Below are 12712 nucleotides of genomic sequence, written 5' to 3' on the forward strand. Positions count from 1 at the left end.
TGCAACATTTCCACAAATATTTAAATTATAGACAATGTTGCTACCGGTGTTATATTTATCCATGGTTGCGAATTTGAGCATTTTGGCAAATATTTGCACATGGGAATATAGAAGCATTTCTCTCAATACCTCAATAGTTCACTATAATGAACACGAAGTAATGACAGTGCAAGATACATTGTTATGATGTACCCTGAGGTTATGCAGAAGTCAGTGTACAGAAGGAATTATTCATAAATAGTGAAAAAGTAGGCTGACTATGGACACCCATTGTGGGGACATTTCAACAACAGCCCCCCCCCCCCCATATTAATTGAATTAACCGTTGTCTTTTAAGTAAGAAAACAAAACCATGGTAAACGTGTAACATGTTTGTCAAATTAATTTTGCAGTAGAACGTAACCTACACACATCTGGCCCCTGGGTGTGCGTGTCGCTGCGTGAATGCCGCTACTGTCTCTTTAAATTTACCCAGGAGCCCCTTAAGGAGCCCCAGGGGCCCCAAGCTCGGCTCCCCACCCTGAAGACAAGCAGAGCCTTAAAATACAAACAAGAGGCCGCTATAGCTCATCATGAACAGGAGAGGCTCACACCCGAAGAAGGATATAAAACCGACCAAATATCGTGGCGATATATGAAAAGTTAACTTTGCTCCAGGTTGAGTGCGTGGGGGGGACGAGTGGCACCCAAAAAGCGATGTGGCCGTTCATGGTCTAGATAGCTTGCAAAACGCGCGCTGAGCGATTCTCTAAAAATACAGTTCCTACCTGGTCTATCAGAGCGAATTGAAGGCATTAGTAAATAGTGTAACGTTGCAAAGTAATGGAAGAGAAAGAGACCGGAGAGAGTGAGCCTGTGGTCCTTCCGTGTGCTGAGCAGGCAGATTCTCTCTCATTAATAATAAGCGGAGAGGAGGAAGCGACGCAAGAGCAGAGTGACTTGGGACACTGTTCAGGAGGTAAAGATTGTAATGTTTTTGTTTCGAGAGTACGGAGACTCGACCCTTAGTCTGCTCGCCACCCTTTGTCACAGTTAATCTGTGTGACGGACAATGCCATCTAGCAGCATGGCCCTCTTGTCTCAGTGGCTCCACTATAAACAAAGGCAAAATACCATGCTGGTTGCTTGCTGTGATGCACAGTCGCCACCCAGCGGAAACTAGCGGCGGCTAACTCGTCTAAATGGAGTCGCTGCCCGGTTTCTGATGGCGGGGGTTCCGTGCGAAAATAGAATATTGTCCTCAGATTAACGATTTTATTATGAACCCCAATTTTTGTGTCTGCTTATTTCTAACGGAATACATATATTTGCTAATGTCGGGGTATGTGATACCAGCCATCTGAGAAATAGAATTAGAATTATACGTTATAGAGCTTTGAAATGTACTGCTTCATTACATCATGACCAGGAATAACCTATACCTATTGCATGTGAATCTCTTAACTCTTTCTCTCACGCGCTCTCTCTTTCCTAGAGAAGGACGGTCTGACCAATGGCCAGGTGGGCGATGATGACGAGGAAGAGATGGTGACCCCCCTTTGGTCCCCGGGCACCAGCTACTGGAGTGTCACTGAGGGTCCGGACTCCCCCTTCCTCCTTTCTCCCATCCCGGGCCCCTCTGGACGCAAAGAGAAGGTCCAATGTGCCTCCCGACCCGGCCTCAGCCGCATCCCGGGCAGGGATCATCGGCGCTATTACCACGAGTACTGGCGCAGCGAGTTCCTGATGGACTTTGACCCCCGTCGCCACGGCATGATCTGCATGGTGTGTGGGAGCTCGCTGGCCACGCTCAAACTCAGTACCATAAAGAGGCATATTAGACAGAAGCACCCGGACTCTCTGCTGTGGAGCGCGGCCGACAAGGAGGTGATCCGCTCGGGCTGGGAAAGCCACCTGAGTCTGGAGGGGGGCCATAGGCTGTACTGTCCGGCCGGGGGGCTGGCCGCCATCTCCCAGGGACAGGAGGAGGAGCTGCTGGACTGTGCTCGCCACTCCACCGGTAGGTGGGGGTTTCTGGAGACTGGAATGGAACAAAATGTCATGGCCTAGTTTTATGATAAGAGTTTCAGGATCTTGCACTTGGTGGCAGTATGAGCATGTCTGTTAAGTGTTCATGTTGTACAGTCATGCTCATACTGCCAAGATCCACTTTTACAGTCTTGTAAGAGGGTGATGTCATTGTGCAGTGGCTTTATGTAGTCGTAAGAAAAAAGGCTGCTCTTGTACCAATGATCTTAACCTGAATTGTCTTTTTACAGATGGTTACATATTACATTTTTTATGTGATTGTCATACTATATTTTTGGATTTATGTTAACATTTAAACTGCATATCCCCTCTCCACTTTACCTCTCATAGGAAAACCTGGTGGTATGGTGTCCCCCAAACTCCAGCCCCGGTCCCCGACCCCATCACCCCCTCCCTCAGTCCCCCTCCAGCAGGAGGAGCTCCCTGGGCCCTCTGCCAAGACCCTGGAGCGCTACCTGAACGACTCGCTCCACGCCTGGTTCCGACAGGAGTTCCTCATGGAGTACCAGGCAGAGGTGGGCAGGCTGGTTTGCATGGTGTGCGGCCGCCCGCTGCCCTCGCTCCACCTGGACCACATCAAGAGCCACGTGCTTGACATCCACCCACAGTCGCTGGTCTACAGCTCGGAGGAGAAGCACTGCATCCTGCAGACCTGGGCCCAGACACATGCTGAGACTGAGGGAGGTAGGACGTGGGGGTGGTAACAGGATAGGGAGGGAGTTATTCTGTAACTGTGGCTTCATCTTTGTCATTGTTGTGATTAAGGGCATTGATGAAGGCCGAAACGTCAAGCTTTTAATAGTTGCTTGAATAAAATGTGTTTTTAACGGTGAGCTAGCATTGCAGCCTTTTCATTTCAGTCACTGTGGCTTTAGGAAGTTTTATCAGCTTTTGTATGTGTGTGTTTTGAAGTGAGTAAGACTGATTTATTTTTGTTACATTTGTATGTCTCTGTGTACAAAGGTAAACCAGTTACATAGATATTTTTCTGTAGCACAGATCTAAAATGGATTTTGTTCTGATAACAATTGATACTCTGATTAATAGCCATTTATATCCTTGAATATACACTGAGCATACCAAACATTAGGAACACCTTCCTCATACGGGGCGGCAGGTAACCTAGTGGTTAAAGAGTTGGACTTGTAACCGAAAGCTTGCAAGATCGAATCCCCAAGCTGACAAGGTAAAAATCTGTCGTCCTGCCCATGAAGAAGGCAGTTAACCCACTGTTCCTAGGCCGTCATTGAAAATAAGAATTTGTTCTTAACTGACTTGCCTAGTTTAAATAGAGGTCAAATAAATATCGAGTTGCCCCCCCCGCACCTTTTGCCCTCAGAACAGCCTCAATACGTCAGGACATGGACTCTACAATTTGTCGAAAGCGTTCCACAGGGATGCTGGCCCATGTTGACTCCAATACTTCCCACAGTTGTCATGTTGGCTGGATGTCCTTTGGGCGGTGGAGCATTCTTGATACACACGGGAAACTGTTGAGCGTGAAAACCCAGCAGCGTTGCAGTTCTTGACACAAACCGGTGCAGCTGGCACCTACTACCATACCTTGTTCAAAACCACCTAAATCTTTTGTCTTGCCCATTCACCCTCTGAATGGCACACATACACAATCCATGTCTCAAATGTCTCAAGGCTTAAAAATCCTTATTTAACCCATCTCCTCCGCTTTAACAAGTGACATCAATAAGCGATCATAGCTTTCACCTGGATTTACCTAGTCTATGTCATGGAAAGAGCAGGTGTTCTTAATGTTTTGTATTCTCAGTGTTTATATCCCTAACTAAACTCTCATTCCTCAACCCCACCCCATCCCCCATATCAGAATCCGACCCTCTAAACGACTTCATCAAATCTGAGCCCAACACCAAAGACGAGAGAGATGCTGGGGTGGACTTCTCTGATGACCTGGAGACCATCCAGATCGGCTCAGACACGTATGCAGAGGACAACGATGAGGCGTTATCCGAGATACAGGACATGGTTGATAGCGGGGATGGCGTAGGTAGAGCTCCAGAGGTGACCACTCCCATACCCCCTCTCCCTCTCCACCAACCCAGGAAGAGGCGTCTCCGTGGGGGCTTCCCCTGGCGGCTGCGCCTGGACTACATGGTGGCCTACGGACCCCAGGGTCGTGGCACCTTCTGCATGGTGTGCTCCCAGGCCCTGCCCATGGCCAAGGTGAGCAGCTTCCGCCGCCACATCCAGGAATGCCACCCTGAAACCACCAGCCTGGCTCGGGAGGAGAGGGATGCCATGGCCGAGGCCTGGACCAAAGAGGCTCCCACGGAAGACAACCCGGCCGTGCAGATGAAAGAAGGTAAATATTCTAAGTTCCAACCAATGTAAAAGACAGACTGTAGCTAGAGGAAAGAGGAAATACTAAGTGATTCACCAATTGGTTTCTGCCCTCTTACTCACTGACCCCCCCCCCCCCCCCCCCCTCTGACAGAAGTGGACCCCAGTGACATTGTCAGCCTCCCTGTTGCGGGAGAGATGGCCGACAACAACAACAACCGGACCACCAAGATGGCCACCACCAAGGCTGTAAAGAAGGAGGAGGGGGTCGCCACCATGCCTGCCACTCCGGGGCGCCACGGCCACTACCCGGGCAAGGACCAGCGGCGGAACTACCAGGTGCGCTGGAGGATGGAGTTTCTGATGGACTATGACTGCCGGAGACACGGGTTGATCTGTATGGTGTGCGGAGCAACGTTAGCCACTCTCAAAGTCAGCACCATCAAGAGACACATCCAACAGGTTCACCCTCATTCTCTGGTGTACGGCCCCGACGAGAGACAGCAGGCCCTGCTCAGCTACAACAAGACTGCCCTGCACTTCGTCCACTCGGATGACTGTTTCTCCTCACAAGACCACGGACACACGGCACTCGGACAGACGACCGCTGGCCTCTTTGTCCGCTAGGACGAGGGGCGCCAGGCATGGTTGTTCTCTGTCCACCCCACTTTCCTTTCCAAGTCTCTCTTTCTCAGGAAGTTAGAAACAAGGCTTGGTAGAGCTCTGTCATGAGTTGTGCAGTGACTGGCACAGTTGGTGATTGTTTCAGCGAGCCTACAATATAGCACTTCCTGTCCCAAAAATGTACTAAAACCTAGATTTGGGTGTGTAGATGATTGAATGAGAGGATGTTTGAGGTGTATTGCTAAAGACAATGAACAACACTTAAAGATGTGATCATCTTTAGTGACTCAATTACATCCCGTTATTTAAAAAGGTAATTCCTTGTTTACAATGAGGTAAATAGGCGTCCTCCAGAGATTTTGTCTCATTCTTGAATTAGAAGATCTCATCTTCCATGTGTTTTCCAGTGTCACAGCACTATTGTTACAATGGCCCACAGCTATTTCTGATTCTCTTATTAGCAAAAAAAAGCTGCACACACACAAAAATCTATGTAAATAGTTTGAATTATTGTGATTTACTTTTACAAGCACTTTTACACGTGGTTTTTACAAAAAGGTTTGTAATTACGGCCATTTTTTCTACTTCACTGATAAAATGAAATGATGCCACGTGAATGTTATTTTGCATGGGAATCTGAAGTCATGCATGATTGTGGAGGGATTGCCTTCTACAGCTGAGGCACTTAGTTTATGAGAGCATTCTAGCTTTATTTATAGAAGATTTCACATGCAAGGCTTCCATTTCAATAACTCACATATTACAAGGTTTATGCAACAATGAACAACAATTAACTACATTAAAAAAAATGACAACAGCATCAGGAAATAAATCACCAAATTAACCATCTCTGAAATGACCCCCTCACTCGCCCTTATTTCAGTGACCTCTGAAATATCACTCCACCAGGAAAAAGAACAACTCAGGGATTGTCTGTTTTTCATCTGTGCTCACTTGTTAGCTTGTCAAAATTAGCGTTGTCATTAATTTTAATGATTTAACTGTCAACTGTAGTTAAAATGGTCCTATCGGATTCCAACAACAGTGAAAGTAAAGTTGTCCAGTGCACAGCTGGAACAAACGACAGGCAACAAAAGAGAGTGAACGACAAACTACACTTACCATGACAAGAGTTTACAACCCATGGACTTAACTGTCTCATTCAAAGAACCAAATGGCAGCATTGTCCAGTTGTTATGTGGAGAGGAAGGGACATCAGTGTTGAATATCACTTCCTCTACCCTAAGCTGCTTGTGTTGCTGACTTCGGCTGTGTGAAAACGTTACTAACTTTCAAATCCTTGCTTTCTCTGTCCATGGATCCTCTCTAATGCGCTTTGAGAGTTGAGGAAACAAGGATGGAGGAAGCAAGGATTCGACAGATGTTTTCAGACACAGCCCTAGTTGACGCAGTGGTCATTTTTGCATGCAGTGGATGGGCAAGGAGAGGTGAAATAATTCCATCTGGGCTTGGAGCGGCCACAGAATCAGGTTGTAAAAAGCTTTGTGACTCAGCACTTAAAAATGTAAAAAAAAAAAAAAGGATTTAAATATGGCAAAGTGATTGAATAAGAATACACCTTGTTTATTGCAATGATTTACATGTATGTTTGTGTCAGTGTGTGTATAGGGGGCACGTTAAAAATACCCTTTGGTGGTACTTTGTTAGCTTGGGTGAGGACACAAGCAATTCTTTTTTTTTTTAAGGGACTGATTTCATTTTCTTCCCTCAATTATTTCTTGTTTCTCAAGTATCTGCTCTGTATTCAACCTGTACATGGCAAAAGGTTGATATGCATTCTGTCCTCAATGAGCCTTGTAATAAAAAGGGATCTGAATTATATTGTCTGACTGGTTATCTGGGGTATGTATAATTGTTTGGGGGTAAAACTGACTACTCAATGGTCATTTGTAGACACAGCTGGTGATAACCTAAAGCAATACTGTGAATGAATGCATTAATACCTGATTGGGTTTACCATGGCTATTAAAGAAGGAACTACTTTATGATTCTCTCAACATGCAGGCCTGGTCTAAAATAACTACAGTATAATCCTCTGATCAAAACCAGTCATATTACCATCCATATGTGCAGACTGGACCCAATCTTATTTTTCAAAATTGTTTTCAATCTCGACTCAATTTAATCCCAACGGTTCAGACATGCTGAAATGTTTACTCTTCAAAAAGTTGAAGAGCAGACCACAGATGGACAAACAAATCATCCAAAACCTTGTCCTTGACATTTTTTTATTAATTCCACTTTGACATCAGTACAGGGATCACAATTTTTCAAAGCTCCAAAATGTGAACTAGTCATACATTGATAACTATCAGATCTGAGATGTTGGTTACCAACACACAGTCAAAAGCAAAACAAAGAATGCCAGAGAAAAAAAAAAACTCCTTCCAAATCCCCCTGAAGAAAACCCACTCCTGCCAAACCCCTCCCACCACTGCAAGAAAGAAAAAGGCAATGTGTCAAGGAATCTTTTTCAAATGTGCATGTAGATTTATCTTACTAAAGTAAGAGGTCTGCATTATAATCTATTGAAAACATAGGTAGCATTGCCTTCCTTCCATGAAAAGGCACCAAGAAAAGCCTGACTGTCTGGAACACCTATTCATCGTGAGGTCCTCATCATGGCTACTGAAGCTTCCTTTAGTCCAGCATCACAAGGACAGTGGTTTACAGACATTGGATACGTTCAGCTGTGTGTGGGTGAACGTGTGTGTGAAACAACCCCATCTAGAACAAAAGTACAATAGCGTGAGTTAATGGAGGGTAGAGTAAGACTTTACTCTATTGAAGCTGGTAGTGTGTGTCCAGTGACTTGGGATTAACTGTCACGGAGTTGGATATACACACCCATGCATGCACAAGGAAACCAAGAAGCTTTGCTGCTCCAACTATGTGAGGCAGTGTGACCACTGACAACATTGAGGCCCAATATGAAACACTGGTTTGCATGCATGAAGAGAAGTGTTCCATCAATGTTACAGGGTAACGTTCAGCAGTTAACAGACATTTGAGTAGTAATGAGAGGCAAATGTGACAACGCTCATTGTAGAAGTTGTTACAACAGTAGTCGTTTAGCTTTAGTGCGACATGTAGAGGGATTGTTCTGAAAATGACGTGCAAACTTTGTTTGGGCACAATGTCTATGACTATTAACAATCACAGTAAGAGCAGAACCAGCCATTTTATTTCTCCATCTACAAATTGCTTTTAAAATCCCTTTCGAAGACACTCTGCCATCAGAGACGTAACAGTAGCCTTAAAATAGTTGACCACGGTTTTTATTGAAATCAAAACTATTTAAGCAATCACAAATAATTATATGATACAGCCTATATATAAAGTATGAAAATGTGTTTCCAGCTTATGCAATGACATTCACTTCATGGCATTCAAATAAAAAACAAATCCATTGCATTGGAGGCTGCTGAGGGGAAAATGGCACGGCACAAATGGAATGGCCTCAAACACCTGGAAACCATGTGTTTGATACCATTCCACTGATTCCGCTCCAGTCATTACTACAAGCTCGTCCTCCCCAATTAAGATGTCACCAACCTCCTGTGACTACAACACCCACCAGACCTCTTGTACCATCGTTTCATTGCGGTTATACTGCTAACTACCTTACAAAAAGCGAACAGTCTTTGAACCCATATCCAACCATTTTCCAAGAGGTTTCACTGGAGAAGTCAAGCAGTTATGAAGTGCCATGAAGATACTATGGAGCCTTTTACAGAGCTAAAAAGGGAGTCAACAGCAGCAATCCTATAAGTAATCATATCACTAACAATAATAATAAAAACAGGTGAACGTGAGACTTTGACATTGATGACTTGAACAGTTGTTTTAACAAAATGAGTTATGACTGCTGTATGAGGGAGTTCCCCTTTTCTAAAAAGCAGCGCTAACTTGTTTCACACAGCAGAGAAAGACAGAGCCTGTTGGATGCATTTGGTAAAATGTGACTACAAATCAAAACGGCGTGAACTACACCAAAAGTATCACAGCTGGTTCAGTGTTCCAATCCTTTTATTTCAACCTGCTCATGGGATTTGAAAAGAAAGTTCAGTGCATTGCAGAAATGTTATACATACGAGCCTTTAAGGTGAAGAAAACAACTCCATAACAGGCCAATCAGTAACAGTGAAATCCTAGTACCAGGTTCAAAACCAACTATTTTTTTGTTTGTTTAACCTGACAAAATGCCACACAGAGAGAAAAGGAAAAAGACCAGCCACAAAAGGTTATCATTTAACTCTTTTTTTAAACTTTTTTTTTTTTAAACTTATGTTCAGCGAAAGGCATAGTTAAAAAGTACAGACATCTGCTTTTTTGTGAAACAAACACTGGTCCTAACTCGTCAATGATACTCCCTACACCCTCCCAACTTTACACTACAATGCCAGGCCATTGATTCAGTCTAGTTCACTTGACCCCTGCATCAAAGACAGGTGTTATGCCGAAGCATAACAAAACCTACTCCCGTTAGAGAGACACGTTTCCTGGCTGCGCAGTAGGCGCCATTCTTTTTCTAAATTCTTGTAGTTAAGCTGAGCGTTTACATTGAATATTGAGTAGCATTTGAGATTTGTTTTTCTACCTAGCTGGTTCAGTGCAGATGGTAGGTGGGAGGGAGACAGTAGGGAAAGAGAAGGGGAGGGCAGGGGGTTTAAGATGGGATAAATGTGATGAGGAGGATGGTGATTAAGATGTATGAGGGTCAATCATTCAGCTTTCGTACGCTTGATGGCTCCAGGGAGTTTCTCTTGCAGCCTGAAAGAGAAAAGATAGACAAAATGAAAACCATCAGAATACACCAATGATCACAACAGCACTGACATTGTTAGTTTAGGTAGATTGAACTCCGACATCCTGTAGACAGAGAAGAGTACATTGAAACAGTCTTGGTTGGGACCACTTACTTGGCCATTGTGGTGTTGACTTGAGTACGTGCGATTTCCATGTAGTGATCAATCTGGGTCTGGGGAAGAAAGAGAGGAAGGCAACTGAGTTTTATAGTCATTTACAGTCACTCAAAACAGACCTGATCTATAAAACAATGTCTCGTTGTGCAAACAAAATGATAAACTGCAAAATGCTAATTGGCTGACAGCCGTGGTATATCAGACCATATACCACAGGTATGACAAAACTGGTATTTATACTGCTCTAATCACATTGGTAACCAGTTTATAATTGCAATAAGGCACCTCGGAGGTTTGTGTTATATGGCCAATATACCACAAATAAGGGCTGTATGCAGACACTCCGCGGTGCGTCGTGCATAACAGCCCTTAGCTGTGGTATATTGGCCATATAACACACCTCCTTGTACCATATTGCTTAATTAGAAGTCATGAGCTAAAAACACATAGTCAGCTAACAACCATAATACCGTAAGTCATGGTATGGTTACTTTGCACACGGTTTGTGTTTAGGAGAGTAAAATGCTGTCCTTAATCAAATGTTATTTGTCACATGCGCTGAATACAACAGGTGTAGACCTTACAGTGAAATGCTTACTTACAAGCCCTTAACCAACAATGCAGTTAAGAAAATCCCCCCATGCTTCGACCATTCTAGTTTGTTGGTGATGTGGGCGCCAAGGAACTTGAAGCTCTCAACCTGCGCCACTACAGCATCGTAGGTGAGAATGGGGGCGTGCTTGGTCCTCCTTTTCCTGTAGTTCACAATCATCTCTTTTGTCTTGATCACGTTGAGGGAGATGTCTTGGCACCACACGGCCAGGTCTCTGACCTCCTCCCTATAGGTTGTCTCATTGTTGTTGGTGATCAGGCCTACCACTGTTGTGTTGTCAACAAACTTAATGACGGTGTTGGATCGTGCCTGGCCATGCAGTCATGAGTAAACAGGGAGTACAGGAGGGGACTGATCACGCACCCCTGAGGGGCCCCCGTGTTGAGGATCAGCGTGGCAGATGTGTTGTTACCTACCCTTACCACCTGGGGGCAGCCCGTCAGGAAGTCCAGGATCCAGTTGCAGAGGGAGGTGTTTAGTCCCAGGTTCCTTTGCTTATTGATGAGCTTTGAGGGCACTATGGTGTTGAACGCTGAGCTGTGGTCAATGAAAAGCATTCTCACATAAGTGTTCCTTTTGTCCAGGTGGGAGAGGGCAGTGTGGAGTGCATCATTTGAGGATCTGTTGAGTGGTATGCAAATTGGAGTAGGACTTGTGTTTCTGGGATGATGTGAGCCATGACCAGCCTTTCAAAGAATTTTATGGCTTTAGACGTGAGGGCTACGGGTCGGTAGTCATTTAGGCAGGTTACCTCAAGTGTTCTTGGACACAGGGACTATGGTGGTCTACTTAAAACATGTAGGCATTACAGAGGTTGAAACAGGGAGAGGTTGAAAATGTCAGTGAAGACACTTTCCAGTTGGTCAGCGCATGCTCGGAGTACAAGTCCTGGTAATCCGTCTGGCCCAGCGGCCTTGTGAATGTTGCCCTGTTTAAAGGTCTTACTCACGTCGGATGCGGAGTGCGTGATCACACAGTCGCCGGAACAGCTGATGCTCTAATGCAGGTTTCAGTGTTATTTGCCTCAAAGCGAGCATAGAAGTTATTTAGCGCGTGTCACTGGGCAGCTCTCGGCTGTGCTTCTCTTTGTAGTCTAATCGTTTGCGAGCCCTGCCACATCCGACGAGCGTCGGAGCCGGTGTAGTACAACTCGCCTGTTTGATGGTTCGTCGGAGGGCATAGCGGGTTTTCTTATAAGCTTCCGGGTTAGAGTCCCGCTCCTTGAAAGCGGCAGCTCTACACTTTAGCTCAGTGCGAATGTTGCCTGTAATCCATGGCTTCTGTTTGGGGTATGTACATAGTCACTGTGGGGACAACATCCTCAATGCACTTATTGATAAAGCCAGTGACTGATCTGGTGTACTCTTCAATGCCATCAGAAGAATCCCAGGACATATTCCAGTCTGTGCTAGCAAAACAGTCCTGTAGTTTAGCATCTGCTTCATCTGACCACTTTTTTTTCTCTCTTTTTTTTATTTTTTAAATAGACCGAGTCACTGGTGCTTCCTGCTTTAATTTTTGCTTGTAAGCATCTATCAGGAGGATAGAGTTATGGTCAGATTTGCCAAACGGAGGTTGAGGGAGAGCATTGTATGCGTCTCTGTGTGTGGAGTAAAGGGGGGGGGGGGGACTAGATTTTTTTGCCCTCTGGTTGCACATTTAACATGCTGATAGAAATGAGGTAAAACTGATTTAAGTTTCCCTGCATTTAAGTCCCCAGGTACTAGGAGTGCAGTCTCTGGATGACGTTTTCCTGTTTGCTTATGGCGGAATACAGCTCATTGAGTGCGGTATTAGGGCCAGCCTCGGTCTGTGGTGGTATGTAGACATCTACCAAAAATCTAGGCCTCATTTATGGCAATACAGGATCATTATCTAAAGGGAATAACTTTATTTAACCGGACAATGAAAGCCATCTTGTCACTGACAGTAAACTGACTTTGCATGTCGTATCAGCCTTGTGCTATAGGACGCTGATAAGGACGCAAATAGCACCCCAACGACTCGTAAAGAGCCTGGTCATCCGGTGAGGTCACACCCAGTGGAAGTAATTGGTGCCCGCCAAAGGATAATGATCATAATTGTCAATGCTCATGGGACAATCCAGAACCATATATAGGTCTAGCTCAAGGTACATTCATTCAACAGCATGACTCCAGTCTACATAGCTCTAAGGAATGGAGAAAAA

The 12712-nt window shown here is 44.9% G+C and overlaps 2 protein-coding genes across 3 annotated transcripts in view; one reads left to right on the forward strand and one right to left on the reverse strand.

Annotated features, from left to right (window-relative positions):
• The first annotated feature begins 486 nt into the window (after window positions 1-486).
• On the forward strand, window positions 487-6805 carry LOC106608588 (zinc finger translocation-associated protein). The gene is made up of 5 exons (XM_014206615.3): window positions 487-958; window positions 1475-1999; window positions 2359-2712; window positions 3869-4363; window positions 4496-6805. The coding sequence occupies exons 1-5, from the start codon at window positions 823-825 to the stop codon at window positions 4966-4968; spliced, it is 1983 nt and encodes a 660-aa protein (XP_014062090.1). The 5' UTR covers window positions 487-822; the 3' UTR covers window positions 4969-6805.
• Window positions 6806-8997: 2192 nt separating this feature from the next.
• The window catches only part of LOC106608589 (reticulon-3-A), a 31267-nt gene continuing 27552 nt past the window's right edge, over window positions 8998-12712 (reverse strand). Inside the window, exons 6-7 of one of the 2 annotated variants that reach the window (XM_045721557.2) lie at window positions 9909-9967; window positions 8998-9759 (exon numbers count right to left, since the gene is read on the reverse strand). In XM_045721557.2, the coding sequence (XP_045577513.1) occupies window positions 9711-9759; window positions 9909-9967 (108 nt within the window). In that variant the 3' untranslated portion in view covers window positions 8998-9710. The remainder of the gene's footprint in view (window positions 9760-9908; window positions 9968-12712) is intronic. The other variant, XM_045721556.2, reaches the window with a different exon arrangement.

The sequence above is a fragment of the Salmo salar genome, chromosome 07, assembly GCF_965601325.2.
Source record: "Salmo salar chromosome 07, fSalSal1, whole genome shotgun sequence".
Taxonomy (NCBI): Eukaryota; Metazoa; Chordata; class Actinopteri; order Salmoniformes; family Salmonidae; genus Salmo; species Salmo salar.

Bases quoted from the DNA above. Each gene is read 5' to 3' on its own strand.
- LOC106608588 (XM_014206615.3), top strand. From the start codon at position 823: ATGGAAGAGAAAGAGACCGGAGAGAGTGAGCCTGTGGTCCTTCCGTGT. The intron at 2,000-2,358 runs GTAGGTGGGGGT...TACCTCTCATAG, and splicing joins CTGTGCTCGCCACTCCACCG to GAAAACCTGGTGGTATGGTG. The intron at 4,364-4,495 runs GTAAATATTCTA...CCCCTCTGACAG, and splicing joins GGCCGTGCAGATGAAAGAAG to AAGTGGACCCCAGTGACATT.